General features: G+C 42.2%; 3 protein-coding genes across 4 annotated transcripts; 2 read left to right on the top strand and 1 right to left on the bottom strand.

Annotated features, from left to right (window-relative positions):
• The first annotated feature begins 3820 nt into the window (after positions 1–3820).
• LOC311504171 (sulfotransferase 2B1-like) lies at positions 3821–9537 on the top strand. Of its 2 annotated transcripts, XM_084567169.1 has the most exons (6): positions 3821–4068; positions 6431–6642; positions 6813–6939; positions 7076–7170; positions 7252–7432; positions 7521–9537. In XM_084567169.1, the coding sequence occupies exons 1-6, from the start codon at positions 3930–3932 to the stop codon at positions 7628–7630; spliced, it is 864 nt and encodes a 287-aa protein (XP_084423295.1). In that variant the 5' UTR covers positions 3821–3929; the 3' UTR covers positions 7631–9537. The 2 variants fall into 2 exon arrangements, with proteins under 2 accessions (XP_084423295.1, XP_084423294.1); XM_084567168.1 differs by having other exon boundaries at positions 7252–9537.
• Positions 9538–11095: 1558 nt separating this feature from the next.
• Positions 11096–20918, top strand: LOC311504169 (sulfotransferase 2B1-like; the record flags this gene model as incomplete). Its single annotated transcript, XM_084567166.1, has 6 exons — positions 11096–11234; positions 19080–19291; positions 19498–19624; positions 19751–19845; positions 19926–20106; positions 20195–20918. The coding sequence occupies 6 exons, from the start codon at positions 11096–11098 to the stop codon at positions 20302–20304; spliced, it is 864 nt and encodes a 287-aa protein (XP_084423292.1). The 3' UTR covers positions 20305–20918.
• Positions 20918–25865, bottom strand: LOC311504170 (sulfotransferase 2A1-like). The gene is made up of 6 exons (XM_084567167.1): positions 25214–25865; positions 23757–23968; positions 22748–22874; positions 22555–22649; positions 22278–22458; positions 20918–22107 (listed from the first exon to the last, which is right to left on the bottom strand). Exons 1-6 carry the CDS (start codon positions 25350–25352, stop codon positions 21998–22000), a joined length of 864 nt encoding a protein of 287 aa, XP_084423293.1. The 5' UTR covers positions 25353–25865; the 3' UTR covers positions 20918–21997.
• Positions 25866–27307: the final 1442 nt, after the last annotated feature.

Raw genomic sequence — 27307 nt, 5'->3', positions numbered from 1 at the left:
TTTCGTTCTCTGTCACCTTTAAGTAACTTGAACAAATTATTTTTTTTGAGTGCTCTCTCCCCCCCTCCCTGTTTGTTTTGTAGGTGTCCACTGCCCGATTGGTTGCCATCTGTGAAGTCTGGTAGTGCAGCAGATTTACTGATTCAGCCCCAGACTGACCAACCATTGCCCAAGGCCGTCATGACGAGGGGAGCAGCTGGAAGATCCACTCTCTGGTGTTGAAATAAATCTGAAAAGTTTGCCTTTTATAATGATTCCACTTCCTTGGTTGCCGTGCGTTCGTCCCAAAATTCTGCCTGTAGAAGGCTTGTCCATTCTTATATTTCATTGTCTGTCAGTCTGTAGTAGCTTCTGTAAATCCAGCATGAGGGTCAATAAGGCTGCTGTCACTTGGCTGTCTGGGAGAAGGCTTTGTCTTGCTTTCACAGTAACATAAGTAGTAAGTTGTCTACTAGAATTACTTGAAGTGAACTTAGGTGCATTGAGTTTACTCCTGAAACTAACTTCTCTGCAACCTGTGGTGATGAAACTGGCCGAGCCACAAGACTCACAAATAAGTTGGCTAATTTCCTTCCTTAATTGAGTAAAGTTGATTACTTCTGCTTTTTTTAGTCTTGCACTTTTCTGACTGAGCAATTAGCTTAATAACCTCTTGTTTTCGGACTGGTTCATGCTTGTGGTAAAAGTGGAGCGCTGGTGCCAGGGGTCCGACTTTCTCTTTGCTTTGTGGGCTGGCACGTTACTTTCGTTTATGTACGTTTGCTGTAAATAAAATGTAATAATTATTATTGTGATAATGGTTCCAATTATGTATTTGCACTCTAACAGTTGCCTGGTGCATAGCATGAGCTAAATGAACCATCTGACAGCTAGCGATAACTTGCTAATGATCTTGTTAAAGGGAAGAAGAGGTAATAAACCTTAGTGTTTGCACAATCACTCATTACTTCTTGTTCTTCAAATACTATTTGCTCTTGCTTTGCTAACTGAATTTGGTGCCAAATCATGCTGGTGTGCTCTAAGCATCCAGAGAAGCCTGGGATCCCAGCCTTTTGCACCGACGTATCAACTAGTCTGTTTTTAACCAAGTAACTAGACAACCTCTGTGCCACAACACTGAAGAAAATCTTCCCCTCAACATTAAGCAGACTAATTGGTCTAAACTGGCTTATTTCCAATGAGTCCCTCTCTTTGGGAATAAAAATCCCCCCTGCCCTGCGCCATGCCTTGGGAATAACCTGTTTCTTCCATACTACTTTCATCAATTTCAACAGGAACCTCAGCACATCTGGTGCACTCTTATACAGCCGGTAGGGGACCCCATTAGGTCCCGGGGCTGAAGAGGCTCTTGCACGTCGTACCACTTCTTGAACCTCTTTCCACCTTAGTGGGCTGTCATCACACTGGCTAACTATTTCACCAATAGGTGGAATATCAGAGGGTAGTGCCAACTTTCTAAACCTGTCCGTATCTTTATGCACCTCCTCCAAGTCTATAAGTGGTTTGTGTTTGTGCCTACAGTATGTGGTTTTAGGGAAATTAACCACAGCTCTGGGCTTTTCAGGGTGTGAGTGAGAAAAGTGAAAAGTTCACTTCCTATTTTCTATGTAATGACAAAATCTCAATGGGAGAGTGTCTATCTGAGTCTGGTTTATCACTGTCTGCAAGTGTAAACAGACACTTTGTACCCTTAGGCAAACTGTATCTATATTTTAGATTTTTCAAATCTCATTTTTTAAAAAATGCTAAACTGCGATTTGATGCAGAGACAAACATTAAGCAAAACTATACACAACTACATTAATAAAAGGCAACAAAAGTATTTAGGCCAGTTCTAAGGTGGCAAACTACACATGTGGTTATCCTAAAGGGGCGCCTGCGGTGAACCTGAGGGTAACTGACGTTGTGCGTTCCCTATGACCTTTATACTGACTTACTTAAAACAAATAAAATTATAGCAATGACAAGCACGGCAAGTTAAGAGAAAAGGCCAAGAGTTGTTTGTTTGCGCAGTGATCGGACTCTAATACCCTCGGGTACATTGTCAAACTAAAAATAGAGGACACGTGGCTGAGAAAAGAAGACACACAGGAAGTGCACCAGCAACAGCTTGGACAACGCAGACCTTTAACATTCAGAAAATTAAAAAAAAATAAATAAATCAACATCCAGTTGTCTCATTTAAAACCTTACATACTTATTTTTAAGGAATACTTTGCTCTGTAAGTCTATTTTTCCTTAAAATAAAAACGTGTAAAAAGTCTTTGGATGTTTTTGTTTCATCTAATGCAGTGATATTTGCATTTATTAATTCATTATAATGTATTTATTTATATACAGTGAGTGGACACGAGATTGTACACGACCTGTCAATCACAAGTTAGGCCCGCCCTAAAGGTGTCGATTCGTTACGGTGTACTTTACTAAATCTGAGAAATGGCGATCATAGTATATAGAAGAAGACTTCAAAATAGCGAGTGTGACTATAACACGACCAGGAAAACGTGTAATGAGGCAACAAATCAAATGAGAAATGGGGTAATCTTCTTTTTGACTTACATACACAACCACACAACCGGAGTCAAGTTTACAACCAAGCGACAGCCCGCAGCTACAAATAATGACGGTTTACGGCACTATCGACGTATTGCGACACGTCTAATCACTTGAGGACAGATACCCCCACTATCCCCACTCGCTGGTGACGTGACGGACTAGCAACAGCATACCTGCCAACATTGAGCTATGAAAATGAGGGAGATTTTCTGGGGAAGCGGAAATGTGCTACAACGTACGTCCCGAAATGACTCTACAGCCTTCTTGGAGGCAAATAAGTGTAATTTCAATCGCATTAAAATACAATATACAATTATACATACAATAATAACAGAAAACCTTGCTGTCAAAAATTTCAGTTTTTAAACCACACGTACTAATATAAATGTACATTATTAATTGTAACTGAAGAAAACCAAACATATTTCGTTTGTGAATTAATAAAATTCAAAATAGCAATTTCCAGTCTGTAGAGCACTTAATATAGTATAGTTAGCGTTAAATTAATATAGTTACCCCCTTAATAATGGGGTCAAAATAAAGACACACTTTTACTGAAGTCATCACAGAAAACTAAAGGCATATTGTTCTTCGCGACCAGCATTGCCATCACGTCCCTCAGCAAGAATGACCCGATGCTTGGTGTTCTTTCTGTGCCTCCACTGCTTGTTTGCGTTTAGCACAACGTTGTTTTTCCCTCCGCGTTCCACGCGGAAGTCGCCCCGACGCAGTTTATAAGACGCATGGGAGACGCTTACGTGACTCGCGACGACAAAGGTGAACGTGTCCCACCACGCAGATTGAAACTTTGAAACATATTTTTCGTTTGTTGTCTCCATCTTGGTCATTTTGTGTAGCCCGGGAATTGACGTAGGCAGTGACGTAGGCTATGGGACACAAGGCACGCAGAGTGAGAGTGTTTGGGTTGGGTTGCCAGGTTGTCAGGTATCAGGACACATGAAACACCATCGACTCATTTCATTTTAAAATCGGGAGATAGCGGGAGAAATTACAAATCGGGAGCAGGGCAGGAGAAAGTGTTAAAAATCGGGAGACTCCCGCATAAATCGGGAGTGTTGGCAGGTATGCAACAGATATTACCAGAAAAAAACAGTTAGTTTAAAGACATAAAGTAAGAGAATATATGTGATTAATAAATAAATGGCTTTATAAGTAAGGAAAATAAAAATCTTGTCACGGCATAGCATTTCTGTATGATGCGTGTGAGAGAGAGAGAGAGAGAGAGAGAGAGAGCGAGAGAGAGAGAGAGAGAGAGAGACCGGAAGAGTTGAGTCAGCAGTAGTAAGTAGTCAGTAGTAAGAGTAGTTCAGCAGTCCAGCAGTTTTCATGAGGATCCTAGTTCGTCTGCAGCTATGACTGAAGCAGAGTTATACACGCTGTACAAGGGGGTCTATCTGCCCACGGCTCTGCACCCACAACACAGCCTGAAGTACTACGAGGAGTTCACATTCCGGCCAGATGATATCATCATAGTGACATACCCTAAGTCAGGTGAGTTGTCACTGTTGCCTGTAGAGGAACACACCAGAGAAGTGCTGCTAAAATGACACTGAGTCTGAGGAGGCAGGTTGAACTTGCTTGCAACAGCATAGCTACAGCATATAAAAAAAAAATGTGTGTGCAGGAATGTTTCAGTTTTAAAAGCAGAGGTGCAGTGAAACCAGACACTGATTTGTTTTAGTTGATTGTGCTCACATGGAGCGCGGGCACAGAAATGCTCCACACTCTCCTTGTTGTTTTATTTTGTATGAGTTGTCATGATTAGCTCATTCAGTTGTTGTTGAGATTGAAATGATGTTGAAATTTATGAAAGGCCAGTTTTCAGTTGGCATTCCATACTAACTGTTCTTTGGGAAGTTCTACTCCCCAACTTCCCTTCCTTTGGAACATTTATAAGATATTTCCAGCACTCCCTCCAGCTCTGACACAATAACAACATAAATATCTAAATGACTAAGTAGTTCCTGAAAAACTGCTGTTTGTATGACGGAGAAACCTGTCAGATCCTTTACGTGAGTTAAGCTTAGAGTCCATCACAACGAGAGAATGAACACCTGGAGACCTTATCTCATGTTTGTGACGTGCTGTCATAACTACAGGGTAATAGCTCACATTTAGAGATGATGTACAGAACGTTAATGTCTGTTTTCAAGCCAGCAGATTGTTTCATGGGTGGATTTTGTCTGCGGAACACTATTTTGTAAAAGAATACAGTGATTATTATTTGGAGTGGATTAATTAAACCTAATCTCCCGCATTGTTTTGAGTTGCTACATCCACCATTGAGTATATAATGGTTGATGTGGAGATTTGCAGTCTGTAATCTCCTCAGTAAACTTGTTATAATTTGCACCGATCAGCCACAACATTAAAGAAAATGACCGCAAAACATCCCATCCATTAGATCTTGTTCTCCTTTTTAAAAAGAACAGGCGACCAGGTGGCTAGAACCAACAGTGATGCTCAGATTGTCGTGACCAATCAAATACTATATCTTGAACAACTACAGTGGGCAAAAGAGCCCTCTTGTGGTCAATTCATGCAAGTGCATGTCTACAGCCACAGTATGTTTCATTCTATCATTCATCTTCTGTAACCGCTTGTTCCTGCCAGGGGTCGCGGGGTCTGCTGGAGCCTATCCCAGCTGTTATCGGGCGAGAGGACAGGTCGCCAGTCTATCGCAGGGCTAACACAGAGAGACAGACAACCATTCACACTCACACTCACACCTACGGCCAATTTAGAATCACCAGTTAACCTAATGAGCATGTCTCTGGACTGTGGAAGGAAGCTGGAGTACAGTATGCTTCAGTAAAACTAAAAGGTATACTGTACAGTGTTATGGCAATGAGGCTTTCAGAAGCAAATGCATATGCAAAGCAGCCTGAATTATCATCTCGATCTTCAGTGACATTAAAACACATCGGCCCCAAGACAGTATTTGCCCATGAAGTACTCTCGACTAAAAAGGTTTAGTTAATTCACTGTTATTTTCAAAATCAATAAGAACAAAATCTTATTTCTCTTCTACAAAAACTACCAACAAAGTCAGCATGTGGGCTTCATGGTTCTTCTAAATCTTCAGTGAACAGTACTATTCTCAGAAAATAAAAAGAGCATAAAAGTATCAGATCATCCACAAAAGACAAAAGTGATGAATAATCTCATGATTGTTATGATGTGGACAACTCAAGGACAAAGGACCCAGGCGCAGGATTCAAATGTCCAGGCACAAGGACAGGACTTTATGTTCAATGTAAGCTGGAGAGACTAAACAAAAACAAACTAAAGGATCTACAGGAGCAGGCTGGTGAGAAAGCTGGAGCGTGGGCTGCACCTGTAGCAAACAGAAGAAGCGGGATTGTTAGATTGAGCACTTTAGAAATAGACTAAATGTGGATTGCTGGTTCCAATGTTGCCACCATGGGAGGTAACTAAAGAAGAATGGGAGAGATGCAGGTGAGATGGCAACCCAGCCCCAGCGTAACAGCCAGCAGCAGCTCAACTCCGCACACCAGAGGCAAAAAAGGAGACAGCCAAACAAACATAAAAGTGAACCCATAGAGGGTGACAAGTTGACTCTTAACAAAGATTGTTTGCAAGGAAGGACAAGTAAAGAGCCGAGTAAAGAACACCCTCCAGGATGTAGGCATATCTTTATCCAGGTCTACCAAAGGAAAAAAAAATAGACTTCACTACAAGGTGCAAGCCATTCTTATTTCAGTATAGTATAAAAAGACCAGACTGGACTTTGCCTTGAAACATCTGAAGAGGCCAGGGAAGTGACAGGAAGTGGTTGCTATTCCTAGATGTTAACAAAAGATTTCAAGACGAGTTGGTTTTCCTTGTGCAGGTACAACGTGGATGCAGGAGATCCTCCCTCTGATCATGAGCAGAGGGGATGTGGCTTCTGTTGAGACCCTGCCCAACTGGGACCGCGTTCCCTGGCTGGAGGAGCATCGGGCCTCGCTGCTTAACCTGGAAGAAAGGCCGTCCCCGCGCATGTTAACAACGCACTTCCACTACAACATGATGCCGCCGTCCTTCTTTGAAGCAAAACCAAAGGTAAAGCTGCCACATTGTGAAGTTTGTGTCATATGCGTCTCCTGTGACATGGTTGAGTGCAACAAACACACTGGAAGTTGGGTTGTGGGGTCATTTTTACCAACATTATTGAATGTCTAAGGCTAAGCAGTCAAAGGAAAAGTACGTTTGAAGACATAAAATCCCTGCAGGTGATCTATGTCATGAGGAACCCCAAAGATGTCTTTACATCAGCCTTTCACTACTATGGGATTACCTCCTTCCTGGTGAATCCAGGCCCTCAGAGCGAGTTCCTCCACAAGTTCCTCGATGGAAAAGGTTGTTCTCGTTGTTTCATCTTAACAGCATGCAGGGTTTATCAGGGTTTATTATTTACACATAATACAGTTAATGCACTTAATACACATAATTAATTATTATTGTTATTATTTATTTGATTTTCTCTATATTCTAGTTATGTTTGGCTCATGGTTTGATCATGTGAAGGGCTGGCTGAACGCTGAGGACAAGGAGCGCATTATGTACATCGCCTATGAAGAGATGGTATCGGTGAGGCCTGGGAAAAAAAAAAATCAAACTTTACTATAGTAAGCAGCCACACACTGAGCTGAACTGAGTTCCTCTGTGCAGGACCTGAAGGACTCCGTGTCCAGAATCTCTCGGTTCTTGGAGAAACCCCTGGACACCGAGGTTCTAGAGAAGGTGGCCGAGCGGTGTTTGTTCAAGAACATGAAGCAGAACAACATGTCCAACTACTCTGCAGTTCCTCGGGAATTCATGGACCAGACAAAGAGTGAATTCCTTAGGAAAGGTCTGTTTCAGTACACGACATGTGCTGTGCAATTTCCCACGGAGCGCCTTCCATTGCGATATCTAACTCCTCTTTGTGTGCGTTTCAGGAATTGCTGGAGACTGGAAAAATCTGCTCACGGTGGCAGAGGGCGAGTACTTTGACGCCGTTTACAAAGACAAAATGAAAGATGTCCAATATAAATTTGTATGGGATTAATAAAAATGTAAAGAACATACTGTACCTTATGAATGTTAAATTGCACGGACACCTGTTTAATTAATTCAGTATAGAGCTGAAGAGATCTGTTCTGGTCTCCACACAGAAATATCATCGCTAACACATTGAAGTGCCTTTGATTTCAAGGGCTCTTGCCTTACAAAGGCATTTATAACCTTTTCTAGCTAATTGCCTTTTAACACACTAGTTGAGTATTCAATGGACTACATTAGCGTTGAAGTCATACTTGACAGCAGTATACATAAATCCAAAGTATAGTATTGATACTATTCTGTATATGAGACTATCCTATGCTGCACACTAATATGGCTATATGCTAACACTGGCAGTTGTCATTTATTTTATCACATTTCCAAGTATTGAATGCATGTCTCTCTAAAAACGTGTGATTATCCTGAATGAATTTGTATCACACCATAGCTACATTCATCATATTTTATTAACCTAGTTTGGTCCAGTGTGTTGGGAATAATGCGATAGATGACTTTCGTGTTTGGCTTTAAGGTTTTTAAATCTTCTGCCCTCCCAAACAATCCAAATACACCTTTATATTTTAATATTGGAGGAACAGTGTACCATACGCGCATGATATAAGAATGTACTTTGTCATAATAAATACTATACACGTTCACTGAGCAGCTTGGGTAACCGCATTTGGCCGTTCATCTGCTGTTGAGAGAAATCAGATGTGAAAGCTTTGATTTGTTATGTAACCTCTTGCTTTTAATATTGTCTACCACATTAGTAGGGTTTAGGAGATGGACACGGCCACCTAACATCTAATTTACATAAATGAGCAGCACACAGAGCCAACTAGACCATATATGGAATTGTTATTCTTTTTTAAAAATGTACAGGAAAGTGTGCTTTACTGATGGCTTTAAAGTCTATGTATAGACACAGTCATTGTCAGGAGGAAGAGCTAACCTGGTACAGGAAGACACGGGTATTTTCCAGAGCACAAAGTACTATATTTTTGGCAAATGTTATGTTAATGAAGCACCAAACACTATAAAAACTGATGCTCGACACCATGAAATCAGACTCAAGTTTGTATCTTCTTGAAGAATAAACTCTGCCTGCATCAAACTTTGACCTCATCCAGTGATTCTTTTGACTTTTATTTACCTACTGTTAGCTGTTTGGCATTACCTTATCGTAAAATGACATAAGTTTCCAGAGCTTAACTGTTTGGACAGCTATACATTTTATTTTATGGTCTACAGATTCTTGACCACATTCATTTTGAAGAAAAAAAAAAAACACAAACACAATGGCGACTGCTTTAATGTTTCAAGTTTTAGCTTTAATTTAAACAGATCTACACCAGCATAAAAATGAACAAAGGGACATAATTTGTGTGAAACCGCCATGCGCACCGCATGTGCATATTAGTGACACACGTTCTTTAACACATTTGATGTCTTAAAGAACTCGTGGCTTCATCAGGGACATGGATGAGACCGCGAGTCAAGTATTTAACTTACTACAGTGTGTTGATGGACTCAAAGAAGGGCAGGTTATTGCAATCTCAAGTACATTTGTTAAAAAGCACACAATCTTAGCTGTCGCTCACTTACATGCCCAATCCCACCTTTATCACTAGGATTCACTGCTTATTCCATTCAATTTGAAATCCAGTCACTTCGAAATCCGTCTGTTTGCAGCATTACCAGCCCCACAGGTTGGAGTCACTATGTTCTGTACATTCATGTATTTGTGTCACCAGTGAATCGACTGGATTTTAATAAAAGGTATTAATGTATGTGTCATTTTTTGGAGGAAGTGGAAGGTATACAATTACAGTACTGCAAAGTTATTAGAGTTAACTGAAACTAAACTAAAAACTCAAACTAGATGTGGATTTTAACTCATTTTAAATTATTATAACATTTATTATAACATTTTTGACTTTTTAAATTATTTTTAAAAAAGGAAACCTCATACGACTAACACAAATCTACAAACTGGTCTTCAATTTTAGTCTTGATTTGGTCAAATCTGTCAAAAAGCAAATTCTAGACAATAATAAATATATTATTATAAATATTAAGGAAATCAGAAGCCAGTTAACCACCCACCAAAAAGTCTGTAATACTGTTTGCCATCTTTGCACCTGCACATCTTAATACCCCTGCACTTGCCCTGCTGTGGCAACTTAAAGGGGAACTCCGGCGCAAAATGAACCTGGGGTTAATAACACATGTGTACCGAGTTCGACCGTTCTCTGGTATTTGTTTTCATGCATTTGTTTTGTTAGTCAAATGTGACCAGTTTTCTTGCAAACCGCTATTTAGCGTATAACGCTAGCCTTCGTGGCACACCTACACATAAAAAGAAATCGCTATTTCTATACCACTAACAAGGCTCACAATATCACCACACTTACACGGTAGCATAACTAGGGTCTCTACATGTAAACCGAAGCATTGAGAACTTTGCAAGTATACAGGCAGTTTATTAAAAAAGAAACAGAGTACCGTTCGCGTCTGGCTCGCATATCCAGGCGGGCGCCATCTTGGGGAAACTGAGCTCTCTTCGTTCAGTGCTTCTCTATGCTCTCAGTGCTTTCTTCCGGCAACAGACAGTTCAGTTTCCCCAAGATGGCGCCCGCCTGGATATGCGAGCCAGACGCCAACGGTACTGTGTTCCTTTTTTAATAAACTGCCTGTATACTTGCAAAGTTCTCAATGCTTCGGTTTACATGTAGAGACCCCAGTTATGCTACCGTGTAAGTGTGGTGATATTGTGAGCCTTGTTAGTGGTATAGAAATAGCGATTTCTTTTTATGTATAGGTGTGCCCCGAAGGCTAGCGTTATACGCTAAATAGCGGTTTGCAAGAAAACTGGTCACATTTGACTAACAAAACAAATGCATGAAAACAAATACCAGAGAACGGTCGAACTCGGTACACATGTGTTATTAACCCCAGGTTCATTTTGCGCCGGAGTTCCCCTTTAAAGACTGTCATCAGGAGTCCTAATGACAGTCTTTAAGTTTACGTAATTGGTATTCCATATTAACGGTCGAATGAGGAATTTTGAGGACCAACTTTAAGTCAGTATGAGAGTCAGCTGTGGGATTTCTGGAGGAGGAATCAGGGCTAATAATTGTTCAAAGGGAAAACTCTGCTTGCCGAATGTAAATGCTGTCCCTGGGCTGCTTTACTTTACACTTCTTTTAGTCGTTTTAAAGTACTGCCCTGCCCCGAGGACATTTAAACGGTTACTAATACTCCTCCCTCCCAGAAGCTTTGGGGTCGTGATCTTATTTAAAGCTCTGAACAGCCAAGTGGAGAATATCGGCCTCATTTTCAGGACTGGAGAGAGAGAGAGAGAGAGAGAGAGAGAGAGAGAGACCGGAAGAGTCGAGTCAGTAGTAGACTAGTAACAGTAGTTCAGCAATACAGCAGTCTTCATCAGGATCCTTGTTCATCTGCAGCTATGACTGAAGCAGAGTTATACACGCTGTACAAGGGGGTCTATCTGCCCTCGGCTCGGCACACACCACGCAGCCTGAAGTACTATGAGGAGTTTACATTCCGGCCAGATGATATCATCATAGTGACATACCCCAAGTCAGGTGAGTTGTCACTTACCTGTAGAGGAACACACCAGAGAAGTGGCACTGAGCCTAAGGAAGCAGGTTGAACTTACTTGCAACAGTATACAGCATATATTAAAAAAATTCATGTTTTTTTAGTGAATTGTGTTCACATTCATATGTCACTTTGAGCGTGGGCACAGAAATGCTCCACACTCTTGTTTTATTTTGTATACGTTGTCATGATTAGTTCATTCAGTTGTTGTTGAGATGTTGCCACAGTTGGTCAAATTTATGAACGGCCAGTTTTCAGTTGGTATTCCATACTAACGGTTCTTTGGGAAGTTCTACTCCCCAACTTCCCTTTCTTTGGAACATTTAAGATATTTCCAGCACTCCCTCCAGCTCTGACACAATAACATCAATATCTAAATTAGGGATGGCTCGATCCGATACTTAGGATCGTTATCGGTCCGATATTGGTCAAAATTTCAGGATCGAACATCGAAAAAAAAATAACTGTCGCCCGTCCGATCCGATACCTAAGCCCAAATGCTCAACTTAACTTTGCAGGACATGCCGTAAACAGAGAGCAGCTGCTGCAAGCGTGTGTAAACTAGAGGTGTGCAATACCGCCAGATTTGGTATCGATCCAATACCAAGTACAGGGCCAGTATCGCCGATACTTTTTAATAATTAAGGTGGACGCACCATCAATCTAAATCTGAATGAATTTTCATGACATTTTAAGAGTTTTTGTGATTTCCCTTTTGGATTATTAATCATTTAAAATTCAGTACAGAATTTGGGCAAAGTTTATAAGTAAATACAAAATTCTTTATTATCACAATAAAAGTTTTTTTCAGAAATAACACAAAATGATCACTTGAGGACAAATAAAAACAAATTATTTTTCAGGCAGAGTGTTCAGAAACTACAATAAAAACTAAATCTGGCCGGGCCTGGCTGTGTCACATATGCCGATTTACTTTGGACACAAATCCGAAGCTGTAGTTGTGGTTATAAAAAAAAAAAAAAAAAAAAAAAAAAAAAAAAAAAAAGTTTATTGTATGAAACAAGATGCTGGCAGGTCTGAAGCAGGTTGTGAGGTTTCCAGGAAGAACAGGGGAAGCGGTGCAGGGAAGATGGCAGGCGAACTGGTGAGGATCTCAAGGAGAAGGCAAAAAAAAAAAAAAACTGGAGAGTGGGTCGATCCGGGAGCTAAAGACAAGAGACAAAAATGAGTACGCTACACTTTGAAGGAATCGTTAGCACACAAACCAAGGCACTGTACCACTGAGGTAAGCAGACGATCTGGTGACGAGTGGAGGACTGAACCAGGATTTTATTGGCAAGGTGAGTAGGTGGCTGATGAGGCTCCATTGCTTGCAGGTGTGTTCACAGGTGGCTACAGCTCCAACCAGCGAGCGCGCGCAAAAAAAAAAAAAAAAAAAAAAAAAAAAAAAAAAAAAAAAAAACATAGATCCTGACAGTACCCCCCCCTAATGGGTCGCCTCCCGGCGACCCCCAGGCTTGGATGGATGGGCAGCGTGGAACTCCTTCACCATGGCAGCATCCAGGATAAAGGACCGTGGCACCCAAGACCGCTCCTCTGGCCCATAACCCTCCCAATCGACCAGATATTGGAATCCTCGACCCCTCTGCCACACATCCAAGAGGCGCCTAACAGTAAATGCAGGGTGGTTGTCGATGAGCCGGGGGGGAGGCGGGGGTTCGGTAGGAGGGCAAAGCACACTGTGACGGACAGGTTTCAGCTGAGAGACATGGAAAGTCGGATGGATCCTAAGAGATTTGGGCAGTTCAAGACGGACAGCAGTGGGACTGATAATTTTCACAATCTTAAAGGGACCAAGGAAACGAGGTGACAACTTGTGGGCATCTGTCTTCAGGGGGACATCTCTAGAAGATAGCCAAACTGACTGACCTGCTTGGTATTGAGGAGCAGGAGTCCTGTGGTGGTCAGCTGCTCGCTTGGTCCGGGAAGAGGAACGAAGAAGAGAAGTGCGGGCCTTCTCCCATGTTCTGACAGCGCAGAAGATGGTGCTGAATTGAAGGCACAGCCAGCTCTTTCTCCTGACTGGGAAACAAAGGAGGCTGGTAACCCAGTGATGCTTCAAATGGTGACATACCTGTGGCGGATGAGACCAGGGAATTGTGGGCATATTCTATCCAGGGGAGGAAGGTGCTCCAGGAAGCAGGGTTTGTTGACACCATACAACGCAGAGTAGTCTCTAGATCCTGGTTAGCTCGCTCTGTCTGGCCATTAGACTGGGGGTGGAAACCGGAAGACAGGCTGGCCGTGGCCCCGATGCCCTGACAAAAAGCTCGCCAAACCTGTGACACAAACTGAGGTCCCCTGTCCGAAACAATATCCACTGGGATGCCATGTAAACGAATGACGTGGTTAGTAAGTAGTTCAGCAGTTTCCTTGGCAGATGGCAGTGAAATGTGCTGCTTTAGAAAAACGATCTACTACAGTAAGGATGGCAGAGTTACCTTGAGATTCAGGGAGTCCAGTCACAAAGTCTAGGGCGATGTGGGACCACGGCCGACCTGGGATGGGGAGAGGCTGAAGGAGACCAGATGGTGGTGAATTTGAGGTCTTCCCTCTAGCACAAACAGAACAGGCCAAAACATATGAACGAGTGTCTTGGTCCATAGTGGGCCACCAGAAGCTGCGTTTCAAAAGGGTTAGTGTTCCATTTATTCCTGGATGGCAGGAGAATTTGCTACCATGAATCCAATGAAGCACTTTGGCTCGGGCAGAATCGGGGGCAAACTGAAGGCCAGGGGGGCCACTGCCTGGATCGGGTTGAGTGCGAAGTGCATCTTGGATGCAAGACTCAATTTCCCAGGTGATAGGAGCAACTAGGCAGGAGGGAGGAAGAATATTCTCTGGTTTCTCTGGGGACTCTTCCTGGCTGAACTGGCAGGAAAGGGCGTCTGGTTTGATATTGCGGGAACCAGGGCGATAGGTAAGTGTAAAGTTAAATCTACTGAAGAAAAGTGCCCACCTAGCTTGCCGGGGATTTAATCTCTTGGCAGATTGGATATAAGCCAGGTTCTTGTGGTCAGTCCAAACCACAAATGGTTGTTCAGAACCCTCCAACCAATGTCTCCATTCCTCCAGGGCCATCTTCACTGCCAGCAGTTCTGTTGCCCACATCATAATTTCGTTCTGCCGGTGAAAGTTGTTTGGAGAAAAATGCGCAGGGGTGGAGCTTGTTGTCTGGACCACGGCGCTGAGAGAGAACCGCTCCCACTCCTGCGTCTGAAGCATCCACTTCCACAATGAAAGGCAAGGAAGAATCGGGGTGAACGAGAATTGGGGCTGTGGTGAAGAGCCTCTTGAGGAGGAGAAAGGCAGCGTCAGCCTCCGAGGACCACTGGAAAGGAACTGCAGAAGAGGTTAGACGAGTGAGAGGTGCAATAACAGTGCTAAAGTTCTTAATGAATCTCCTGCAGAAGTTGGCAAATCCAATAAATCTTTGCAGTTCCTTACGATTGCCAGGGATGGGCCACTTAGTCACTGCTTCCACCTTCTCAGGGGCTGTCTTGACCTGTCCCTCCTCAACAATAAACCCCAGGAAACTGACCTTAGCATGAAATTCACATTTCTCTGCCTTAGCATAGAGTTTGTTCTCCAGGAGGCGCTGAAGAACAGCCCGCACATGCTCCTGGTGCTCCTCTAGGGATCGGGGGGAGAAAAAAAAAAAAAAAAAAAAAAAAAAATCAGAATATCATCAAGATATACGAAAACAAATCTGTTCAAGAAATCACGAAGGATATCGTTGATTAAGGCTTGGAAAACTGCAGGGGCGTTTGTGAGTCCAAAAGGCATCACAAGATACTCAAAATGACCCAAAGGGGAGTTAAATGCTGTCTTCCACTCGTCCCCTTCCTTAATCCGAACCAAATGATAAGCATTCCGGTGGTCAAGCTTGGTGAATATGGTTGCACCGTGGAGTGGAGTAAAAGCAGAATCTATGAGAGGCAGAGGGTATTTATTCTTGACAGTAATATTATTGAGAGGCCTGAAATCTATGCAAGGTCTTAATGTAGAGTCTTTCTTGGGTACGAAAAAGAATCCAGCTCCAAGTGGGGACGAGGAAGGTCAGATGATACCTGCTGCCAGGGAATCCCGGATGTATTGCTCCATAGCCTCATGCTCAGGTCTGGAGAGATGGTACAGGCGGCTAGAAGGAAGGGGGGCACCAGGGAACAGGTCTATAGAGCAATCATAGGGCCTATGTGGGGGCAGAGAGAGTGCTTTAGACTTACTAAAGACTTGCTGTAGGTCATGGTAAACCTCAGGGACGCCGCAAAGGTCTGGAGGCTCAGGAGAGGGATCCAATTCTGTAGGAGGAACATAGGCAGACTTTAAACAGTTCTCAAAGCAAAAAGTGCTCCAACTTAAGACTTTCCCACCAGACCAGTCTATGTTGGGGTTGTGGAGTTTCAACCAGGGGAGTCCAAGAATGAGTGGTGTACTGGGCGAGGAAATAATGAGACGTATTGACTCTCTATGGTTTCCAGAAACAATAAGCATGAGGGGCTGGGTGCGGTGAGTTACCTTGGCCAGGAATCTCCCATCCACAGCTAGAGCAGTTTGAGGTTCCTTCAAAGGCTCAAGAGTTATGCCTGCTTGTTCTGCCACCTGTTGATCTAAGAAATTCTCTTCAGCCCCCCGAGTCCACCAATGCCAACATGGGTAGAGAAAATGTGTTACAACAGAGGGAAGCTGGCAACTGAAAACGATTAAGCTCCTGTTGGGGGAACTTAGCTTGGCTCACCAGGACCCCCACTGCTACTGGTGAGCTTCGTCTTTTGGTCGATTGGGGCAGAAGGCAATAAAATGTCCTCCCTTACCACAATATAGACACTCGCCTGCCTGGCGCCTCCGTTGCCTCTCCTCAGGGGTTAGGCGAGCCCGACCCAGCTGCATGGGCTCCACAGGGGTACAGGAAGGTAAGGCAAGGGCTGACGCAGAAGTGGTCGGCAGGTGGCTGGCGGTCGGCAGGCGGTGGCAGAAGAGACCTAGACCTGGGGGCAGGGGTCTTCTCCAAACGACGTGAGCGAAGCCGTGTATCAATCCTGTTAGTCAATGAAATCAAAGAATCCAAACTAGACGGCTCATCTCTCGAGGTTAGCTCATCCTTCAATTGTTCATTAAGTCCTTTAACAAAAGCCGTTCTCAAGGCATTATCAGTCCAATCTACCTCCTCTGCCAGAGTCCAGAACTCAATGGTATATTCAGATACGGGCCGAGATCCCTGGGTCAAACTCATTAATTTCATAGAAGCGTCGCTCTGATAATCGGGGTGATCAAATACTCCTTTGAATTCCTCCAAAAAAATCCTCAAAACTCAGATCAGAAAAGGAGCGGCGAGAGAAGCGGGCCTCAGCCCAGGTTAGTGCTCTTCCTCTTAATAGACTACAAATATACTGCACCTTGGAGACATCGGAGGCAAAAGAAACAGGTCTTAGCTGGAAGACGGTGGAGCACTGGAAGAGGAAGCCTCTACATAGATTGGGTTGGCCAGAATATGGTTCCGGGTCTGGGGCCTTGGCGTCCTTTGGTTCAGGACTAACTGGAGCAGCAGCAGCGGGAGGTGAGGTCTGCAAGGTAAGAAGGGTGGAAATCTGAGAGGTTAGTTGCGTTAATTGTTGACATAATTCTTGGTTGAGTTTGAAAAGACCACAAATGTTCTGCTCGTGTCTTCCAAGGAGGAGTCCTTGCTGGGAAACAGCATGGCGGAGGTGAGTTGATTCAGGGTCTGTTTCTGAGGTGTCCATGGTGGCCAGATCGTACTGTCACATATGCCGATTTACTTTGGACACAAATCTCAAACACAAACCCGAAGCTGTAGTTGTGGTTATAAAAAAAAAACGGTTTATTGTATGAAACAAGATGCTGGCAGGTCTGAAGCAGGTTGTGAGGTTTCCAGGAAGAACAGGGGAAGCGGTGCAGGGAAGATGGCAGGCGAACTGGTGGAGCTGGTGAGGATCTCAAGGAGAAGGCAAAAAAAAATGGAGAGTGGGTCGATCCGGGAGCTAAAGACAAGAGACAAAAATGAGTACGCTACACTTTGAAGGAATCGTTAGCACACAAACCAAGGCACTGTACCACTGAGGTAAGCAGACGATCTGGCGACAAATGGAGGACTGAACCAGGATTTTATTGGCAAGGTGAGTAGGTGGCTGATGAGGCTCCATTACTTGCAGGTGTGTTCACAGGTGGCTACAGCTCCAACCAGCTCCAGAGAGAGACAGACAGACAGAAGCAATCCAAAAAGAAACATAGATCCTGACAGGCTGGTAGCTGTGGGCGGTCATCGGTCACCTGGCGCTGCGGAGTCACGTGACGGTACAACAAACACAGGAGGGGGGAGGAGGAGCAAAATGAGCCTGATCTGTGACAGCAGCGGCATCTAGACAGAGTTAGGTCGCCTCTTTAATGAAACGAGAGAAACTGAAACTTAAGTATCGATCTCATTACATTGGTATCGATCAATCTCGATACCAATGTTGGTATCGATGTTATCGATATTTGGATCGATCCGCTCATCACTAGTGTAAACAGAACCTCGTGACAGTGAATTAGCCTAGCGCACTTATCATGTCAGCTGTGTGGAGTTACTTTGCACGCAAGGAAGAGAAAAGTAAAACAGCCGAATGCAACTTGTGCAATACGAGTGTCTCGAGGGGTGGCAGCAGCACCAGACGCAAGTGCTTGTGACAGTTATTTAAAGTTAGCAGTCACTTAAAGCAGCTATATGTCCTATAGCAGGGGTGCCCGGTCGATCGCGTGCCATTGAAAAAAAATAAATATATGTTTTAGATGTTAGTCTGGCTTAACATTATCTGTTGCACCTCCAAAACAAACAGCAACTTACTTTATATTTGCAACATACCCTCAGTTCAGCGGCACACATCCACAGCCACGCACAACTTCAACCACAACAACTCAAGACTACCGTCTTTCTTAAAGAGACAGCGTTATTTTCAAAATCAATAAGAACTAAATCTTATTTCTCTTCTACAAAAACTACCAACAAAATCAGCATTTGGGCTTCAGGGTTCTTCTAAATCTTCAGTGAACTGTACTATTCTCAGAAAATAAAAAGAGCATAAAAGCATCAGATCATCCACAAAAGACAAAAGTGATGAATAATCTCATGATTGTTATGATGTGGACAACTCAAGGACAAAGGACCCCGACGCAGGACTCAAATGTGCAGGCACAAGGACAGGACTTTATGTTCAATGTAAGCTGGAGAAACTAAACTAAAACAAACTAAAGGATCTGCAGGAGCAGGCTGGTGAGAAAGCTGGAGCGTGGGCTGCACCTTTAGCAAACAGAGGAAGCGGGATTGGTAGATTGAGCAATTTAGAAATAGACTTAACGTCGATTGCTGGTTCCAATGATGCCACCACGGGAGGTAACTGAAGAAGAATGGGAGAGATGCAGGTGAGATGGCAACCCAGCCCCAGCGTAACAACCAGTAGCAGCTCAACTCGGCACACTGGAGGCAAAAAGGAGACAGCCAAACAAACATAAAAGTGAACCCATAGAGGGTGACAAGTTGACTCTTAACAAAGATTGTTTGCAAGCAAAGACAAGTAAAGAGCCGAGTAAAGAACACCCTCCAGGATGTAGGCATATCTTTATCCAGGTCTACCAAAGGAAAAAAAATAGACTTCACTACAAGGTGCAAGCCATTCTTATTTCAGTATAGTATAAAAAGACCAGACTGGACTTTGCCTTGAAACATCTGAAGAGGCCAGGGAAGTGACAGGAAGTGGTTGCAATTCCTAGATGTTAACAAAAGATTTCAAGACGAGTTGGTTTTCCTTGTGCAGGTACAACGTGGATGCAGGAGATCCTCCCTCTGATCATGAGCAGAGGGGATGTGGCTTCTGTTGAGACCCTGCCCAACTGGGACCGTGTTCCCTGGCTGGAGGAGCATCGGGCCTCGCTGCTTAACCTGGAAGAAAGGCCGTCCCCGCGCATGTTTGCAACGCACTTCCGCTACAACATGATGCCGCCGTCCTTCTTTGAAGTAAAACCAAAGGTAAAGCTGCCACATTGTGAAGTTTGCGTTATATGCGTCTCCTGTGACATGGTTGAGGGCAACAAACACACTGGAAGTTTGGTTGTGGGGACATTTTACCAACATTATTGAATGTCTAAGGCTAAGCAGTCAAAGGAAAATGTACGTTTGAAGACTAAAATGAGCGGTGTCCAAAAAGTATTACCGTTGACATATAATCCCTGCAGGTGATCTATGTCATGAGGAACCCCAAAGATGTCTTTACATCGGCCTTTCACTACTATGGGATTATCTCCTTCCTGGTGAATCCAGGCCCTCAGAGCGAGTTCCTCCACAAGTTCCTCGATGGAAAAGGTTGTTCTCATTGTTTCATCTTGACAGCATGCAGGGTTTATTATTTACACATAATACAGTTAATGCACTTAATACACATAATTAATTATTATTGTTATTATTGATTTGATTTTCTCTGTATTCTAGTTATGTATGGCTCATGGTTTGATCAAGTGAAGGGCTGGCTGAATGCTGAGGACAAGGAGCGCATTATGTACATCGCCTATGAAGAGATGGTATCGGTGAGGCCTGGGAAAAAAAAAATCAAACTTTACTATAGTAAGCAGCCACACACTGAGCTGAACTGAGTTCCTCTGTGCAGGACCTGAAGGACTCCGTGTCCAGAATCTCTCGGTTCTTGGAGAAACCCCTGGACACCGAGGTTCTAGAGAAGGTGGCCGAGCGGTGTTTGTTCAAGAACATGAAGCAGAACAACATTTCCAACTACTCTGCAGTTCCTCGGGAATTCATGGACCAGACAAAGAGTGAATTCCTTAGGAAAGGTCTGTTTCAGTACACGACATGTGCTGTGCAATTTCCCACGGAGCGCCTTCCATTGCGATATCTAACTCCTCTTTGTGTGCGTTTCAGGAATTGCTGGAGACTGGAAAAATCTGCTCACGGTGGCAGAGGGCGAGTACTTTGACGCCGTTTACAAAGACAAAATGAAAGATGTCCAATATAAATTTGTATGGGATTAATAAAAATGTAAAGAACATACTGTACCTTATGAATGTTAAGTTGCATGGACACCTGTTTAATTAATTCAGTATAGAGCTGAAGAGATCTGTTCTGGTCTCCACACAGAAATATCATCGCTAACACATTGAAGTGCCTTTGATTTCAAGGGCTCTTGCCTTACAAAGGCATTTATAACCTTTTCTAGCTAATTGCCTTTTAACACACTAGTTGGACTACATTAGCGTTGAAGTCATACTTGACAGCAGTATACATAAATCCAAAGTATAGTATTGATACTATTCTGTATATGAGACTATCCTATGCTGCACACTAATATGGCTATATGCTAACACTGGCAGTTGTCATTTATTTTATCACATTTCCAAGTATTGAATGCATGTCTCTCTAAAAACGTGTGATTATCCTGAATGAATTTGTATCACACCATAGCTACATTCATCATATTTTATTAACCTAGTTTGGTCCAGTGTGTTGGGAATAATGCGATAGATGACTTTCGTGTTTGGCTTTAAGGTTTTTAAATCTTCTGCCCTCCGGCCCCTCCCGAACAATCCAAATACACATTTACATTTTAATATCGGAGGGACAGTGTACCATACGCGCATGATATAAGAATGTACTTTGTCAATACTATACAAGTTCACTGAGCAGCTTGGGTTGATTTTCTTGATGAAATAGTTTGCATTTGGCCGTGCATCTGCTGCTGAGAGAAATCAGATGTGAAAGCTTTGATTTGTTATGTAACCTCTTGCTTTTAATATTGTTTACCACATTAGTAGGGTTTAGGAGATGGACACGGCCACCTAACATCTAATTTACATAAATGAGCAGCACACAGAGCCAACTAGACCATATATGGAATTGTTATTCTTTTTAAAAAATGTACAGGAGATTAGGAGCAGAAATAACTGTGGCAAGTGATGGATGAAAATGTGCTTTACTGATGGGTTTGAGGTCTATGTACAGACACAGTCATTGTCAGGAGGAAGAGCAAACCTGGTACAGGAAGACACGGGTATTTTCCAGAGCACAAAGTAATATATTTTTGGCAAATGTTATGTTAATGAAGCACCAAACACTATAAAAACTGATGCTCGACACCATGAAATCAGACTCAAGTTTGTATCTTCTTGAAGAATAAACTCTGCCTGCATCAAACTTTGACCTCATCCAGTGATTCTTTTGACTTTTATTGACCTACTGTTAGCTGTTTGGCATTACCTTATCGTAAAATGACATAAGTTTCCAGAGTTTAACTGTTTGGATAGCTATACATTTTATTTTATGGTCTACAGATTCTTGACCACATTCATTTTGAAAAAAACAATAACAAAAACACATACACAATGGCGACTGCTTTAATGTTTCAAGTTTTAGCTTTAATTTAAATAGATCTACACCAGCATAAAAATGAACAAAGGGACATATTTGTGTGAAACCGCCATGCGCACCAGGATAAATTTGTCGAAATTACCATGGCAGCTTAAAAAATTTGGTTCATTCTCCGACTATAAATTAAATTTACATTCACAAAACACAAACATCTACTGACCACAAGAGAATATTTACAGAATGTGAATGCAGATAGTAGTTCAGGAAATGCATGATTAAGAGACTAGTCAGCTGTATCTAATTCACATATTTCTGTGCCTTGTGGTAAGGGCGAGTGACTTTGATCCAGTGAATTCTTCGTTAATCCCATGCAAATTCATATTTGACATCTTTCATTTTGTTTTGGTAAACAGCATCAAAGTTCTCCGCTTCTGCATCTGTTAGCAGGTTTTTCCAGTCGCCAACAACTCCTGAAACAAATCACACAAAAAGGAATAAGATCAGAATTGAAGGAACGGCATGTAAAAATGTCCTCTTATTTTATAATGGTTTTGATATCTAGAAATACAGCATGTTATCTTCTACTCTGAAGAGCTACAGTGGTCATATCTCATCCCGATTCAATACACATTCAACAAACCTTTTCTCAGGAAGTCAAGCTTTGCCCCGTCCATGAATTCCTCAGGAACTGCAGAGTAGTTGGACATGTTGTTCTGCTTCATGTTCTTGAACAAACACCGCTCGGCTATCTCCTCTATAACCTCGGTGTCCAGAGGTTTCCCCAAGAACCGAGAGATTCTGGACACAGAGTCCTTCAGGTCCTGCACAGAGAAACACAGCTCAGCTCATATTCATACAGGGATTCTCACAGTACCGCTGCCACTTCTAGTAAAGTTAAAATTTTTTCTAGGCCTCACCTTTATCATCTCTTCATAGGCGATGTACATTATGCGCTTCTTATCCTCAGCATTTAGCCAGCCCTTCACGTGATCAAACCATGAGCCATAAGCAGCTACAAGGCAAGGAAAAGCACAAAGCACTTTAATAACACTGTATTTTTATTGCTTTCTCTTGTATTACTGGATACTGTATTGTCAATAAAGGAAATACCTTTTCCTTCAAGGAACTTGTGGAGGTACTCGCTCTGTGACATTTCATTCACCAGGAAGGTGGTCATCCCGTTAAAGTGAAAGGAGGATGTGAACACATCTTTGGGGTTCCTCATGACATAGATCACCTGCAGGGATTATATGACATCCAGTAAGCATTATGGCGTTTAACAGATTGCCGCTTCTCTTTTGTGTACATTCCATTTTGAGATTTTGTCCATAAAGATCATGAACAGACACGTAGACGAGGTGCAGTCCTGCATAGCAACCCTGCTTGACTTACTGCTGCAACTGCATCTCATGGTTTGCTTATGTGGAGGGTGGAGGGCACCTAGCAACCGTTCCAATATCCAACATTTCAACTGCACCTCCTACAAGACTACGTGACCGATACGGTCCATAGTCCTCACCAGGTCTGCAGAACTCCCATGATTCTGCTCATGCTACAAAGCTAAAAGGAGAGTAAGGGAGCTGTTTGTACATGCCTACACAGTCCTTCAGAAGAGATATAAGCAGGTGAACTGTGTAGGCAACCATATAAACGTGTACGCCCTTTGAGTTTCTTCAGATTTGTTTAGCAAAGAGCAGAAAGCTAGCTTGGTGAAAGATGTAGACAACAAGGAGCAGAACTGGCGAGCCAGCCAGGATATGCTTGTCAACAGTTTAATTTATCAAACCGCCTTCTTTTCCCTATGGTGTAATTTTTACTACTTCATTTCTATGTAGAAAACTGCTGTCAGCTATGTGAGACGTACTCTAAACTGAGGAGGCCAGACTTCAACTTACAAACATCTTGTGCAACTACCTCCATGGATCAGGCAGTGTGTTGTATATTGTTGTACATGGGTACTTTATTGATCCCAAAGGAAATTCAGTATCCAGTAGCATCTACAGTATATTAACACTCATCTAAATAATTATACCTTTTACATTATACGTTGTTGTGGATATTTTAGACCTATATTTTACATCTCATCCATGACACAAACTACCATGTGTGGGAGACTTACCCTTGGCTTTACTTCAAAGAAGGATGGTGGCATCATGTTGTTGTGAAAGTGTGTTGCAAACATCCGTGGGGATGGCCTTTCTGAAAGGCCAAGGTCACTGGTCTGATGAATTTCCAGCCAGGGAACACGATCCCAGTTTGGAAGAGTCTCAACAGAGGCTGGGTCTCCTTCACTCACAACCAGAGGGACGATCTCCTGCATCCAGGTCGTACCTACATGAAAGAAAAGCATTGTGTTTGTTCATTCGTTCAGGATCCCCCAGTGATACCTTTTTTGTTTTATGAGACATTGTATAGTTGAAATTAAAAGAAAAGTACTTCAATTTAACATGTAGTGTTGTACTTTCAATATATTTTGATGATAAGTATTATTTATTGGGTACATTATATCGGGTGAAATATACCCAACGTTACTGATGGTGTTACTAATTATAACATTCGTGTTCTAGGGTTAAATAGGTGTGGCCTATGGCTGTTGAGAACAGACAATGCACCCAGAGTATGAGTATTCAAACAAGAAGGAGGAATGCAATCCTTCGGTCACCTGAGTTTTTTTTTTTTTTTTTATACATAGCCTTAGCAAAAAGGAGAAAGCTAGCTTAGAACAATGTAGGAGAACCGGTGAGCCAGCCTGGAAGGAAGTAAAAGATTTCACAAGTTTGGACTGGGGGGAAAGCACAGGTACGTCTTTACTTGGGCCCCCAAAAACCTAGGATCGCCACTGAGTGAAAGAACTACAAATACAACACAACATCTGCGGAGGAGAAGAAGGATCGGGGTAGTCCGTACTCTTTGCTATAACAACATATTAGTTTCGCTAATTACCCAGTAGTACATGAGCAGTTCTGCCTTGAAACAATCCCACTGGCTATGACTTAAACAGATGTGAAATGAGGCTTCTCTTTTTTTCCCCTCAATAATTGGTAGCATTTATAGATGTAGCTGTGAAGATCATGTCACAAACATAACACGCCACACCCTTTTGCCTACCATTAGGAGATATTTGGCTCGAGAAATACTGGTTAGCGGAGTCTAGAGGTAACGTGAAGGTAACGTAAGTGACAGTGCTAACGTTGGCTGGCAACGGTCACCAGTTTTTATTTATGTTTTTTTCTCGTAGACTCTAAGTTTTTAAAGAATCACAACTACAAGTGTTTTCTCTTTAAAAAAAAAATTGTTAACTCTTATTGTGTTTGGCCTTTGTTTTCTCTGCTTCAACTTCAACTAGAAATGAAGTGAACGCACCACTACACTCTTTCTCTAATTATTTTCCTATAAGGTTAATAAACTTGCGTTTAACAGGTAGTGTTATTCAGTTTAACAGGTAGTGTTAAACTATGCATACATACTGTAGTGTAGTGTTAAACAGGACTAAAACAAATTTGACATCAAGAATTTGCACAGCTCCTTCCGTATATTCCCACTGCACACATTGAAAGGTTAACAGTGACAACTTACCTGACTTGGGATACGTAACGATGACGATATCATCTGGGCGGAAGACAAACTGCTCATACTGCTTCAGGCTGTATTCAGTGTGCACAAGTGATGGCAAATAGATGCCCTTGTACTGTATGTATAAGTCTGCCTCAGTCATAGTTCAAAGCTGGGCCTGGAGGAGAAATTAACTGAAGGTTAAACACAAAATAAAAAGGCCTCATTTAGATTTGTCGCATGCATCTGATAAAGCTTAATTAATGGATTATGAAGCTTTCATATGTGCATATTAGTGACACACGTTCTTTAAATGATAAAGTCACAAGAACTCGTGGCTTTATCATGGATGAGACCGATGAAAGCCACACGCTTACTACGGTGTGTTGAAGGACTCAAAGAAGGGCGGGTTATTGCATTCTCAAATACATTTGTTAAAAAGCACACAATCTTAGCTGTCGCTCACTCACACGCCCGATCCCACCTTTATCACTAGGATTCTCTGCTTATTCCATTCAATTTGAAATTTAGTCACTTCGAAATCTGTCTGTTTGCAGCGTTACCAGTCCCACATGTTGGAGTCACTATGTATGTGTAATTTTTTTGGAGGAAGTGGAAGTTATACAGTTACAGTACTGCAAAGTTACTAGAGTTAACTGAAACTAAACTAAAAACTAAAACTAGATGTGGATTTTAACTAATTTTAAATTATTATAATTTTTATTTTTTTTTACTTTTTAAATTATTATTTTAAAAAAAAAAGGAAAACTCGCATAAGACTAACAAAAATCTACAAACTGGTCTTTAGTTTTATGCTCTTTAGGTTCATTGGTGTGCATGTGAGTGTGAATGGTTGTCTGTCTCTCTGTGTTAGCCCTGCGATAGACTGGCAACCTGTCCAGAAATGAATGAATCAACTATAAATTATCCTGGAGGCACACTTTTAGAGAATTATCAAGTACAATCCACATGAGAGGGAATTATTTACATTTTCTCTTCATTACAAACCAGACTATGTATCGTTTTCTCATTTAAAACCATATTCCCCAATTATTTAGTGGAATATTTTTGGCTGACAAGAGTACATGTGTCTGTCTTCCCTTAAAATAATGCCACTTCCTTTGGCTTTTTGTTATTTAATTCAAAGATATTGCATACATTCTTAAACACGGCTATTACTTTTTAAGCATATGCAGTATATAAATTTGTTTTCCATTTACATTATGAGTAAAATACAGATTTTTTTACCTTATTACAATCCACTTATGCTGCAGAGAGAAGTGGTAAAGTTAATTCAAAGTCCAGCAGTCTTTAGCAGGGAGCTCCTGATGACAGTCTTCTCGTTTGGAGTGACTGAAGCAGACTTATAGACGCTTTACAAAGGGGTTTATTTGCCTTCATGTCCTGCAACTCTGTTCCGAGCACACAGCCTGAGGCTCAAGGAGGAGTTTACTTTTCGACCAGTAATTTTAATGCTTTTCAAGTTAGGCGACTTTTCAGTGGCACATGGCGAATGTGTGAACCTAAAGTTATGGTTTCCTAATTGGTATTCCATATTAACGGTTGAATGAGGAATTTTGAGGACCAACTTTAAGTCAGTATGAGAGTCAGCTGTGGGATTTCTGGAGGAGGAATCATGGCTAATAAATGGGCAAAGGGAAAACTCTGCTTGCTAAATGTAAATGCTGTCCCTGGGCTGCTTTACTTTACACTTCTTTTAGTCGTTTTAAAGTACTGCCCTGCCCTGAGGACATTTAAACGGTTACTAATACTCCTCCCTCCCAGAAGCTTTGGGGTCGTGATCTTATCTAAAGCTCTGAACAGCCAAGTGGAGAATATCGGCCTCATTTTCAGGACTAGGAGGGGAGATGATTCAAGATTTGGGGATCTGGTTAGAAAATGAATTATTTTCATATGTTTTCTATTGGTCCACATTTGCAAAGAAACCGCCCTAGATAATTACGTAACTTGACAGATCATGTTTATGATGAATCGTGAGCACAGAAAAATTACTCATATCTGGAGATAATGTGCAAAGGGCCAATGCCTGTTGTTGAGAATACTGTATATGTGTGCATATTGTACACAGAATCCATCTGTTTTCAACCTCCGGTGTCT

Source organism: Chelon labrosus (assembly GCF_963514085.1).
Source record: "Chelon labrosus genome assembly, chromosome: 19".
NCBI classification, from domain to species: domain Eukaryota; kingdom Metazoa; phylum Chordata; class Actinopteri; order Mugiliformes; family Mugilidae; genus Chelon; species Chelon labrosus.
Note: the sequence above shows the minus strand (reverse complement) of the source record. Positions and strands in the feature narration are given on the sequence as shown.

What these genes read in the sequence shown, in the direction of transcription:
- LOC311504170 (XM_084567167.1), bottom strand. Translation starts at nt 25,352, where the DNA reads ATGACTGAGGCAGACTTATACATACAGTACAAGGGCATCTATTTGCCA. An exon ending in CAAGTTCCTTGAAGGAAAAG is followed by an intron (nt 22,650 to 22,747) that starts GTATTTCCTTTA and finishes CTTGCCTTGTAG; the next exon opens with CTGCTTATGGCTCATGGTTT. An exon ending in CCTATGAAGAGATGATAAAG is followed by an intron (nt 22,459 to 22,554) that starts GTGAGGCCTAGA and finishes TTCTCTGTGCAG; the next exon opens with GACCTGAAGGACTCTGTGTC.
- LOC311504171 (XM_084567168.1), top strand. Translation starts at nt 3,930, where the DNA reads ATGACTGAAGCAGAGTTATACACGCTGTACAAGGGGGTCTATCTGCCC. An exon ending in AGTGACATACCCTAAGTCAG is followed by an intron (nt 4,069 to 6,430) that starts GTGAGTTGTCAC and finishes TTCCTTGTGCAG; the next exon opens with GTACAACGTGGATGCAGGAG. An exon ending in CCTATGAAGAGATGGTATCG is followed by an intron (nt 7,171 to 7,251) that starts GTGAGGCCTGGG and finishes TCCTCTGTGCAG; the next exon opens with GACCTGAAGGACTCCGTGTC.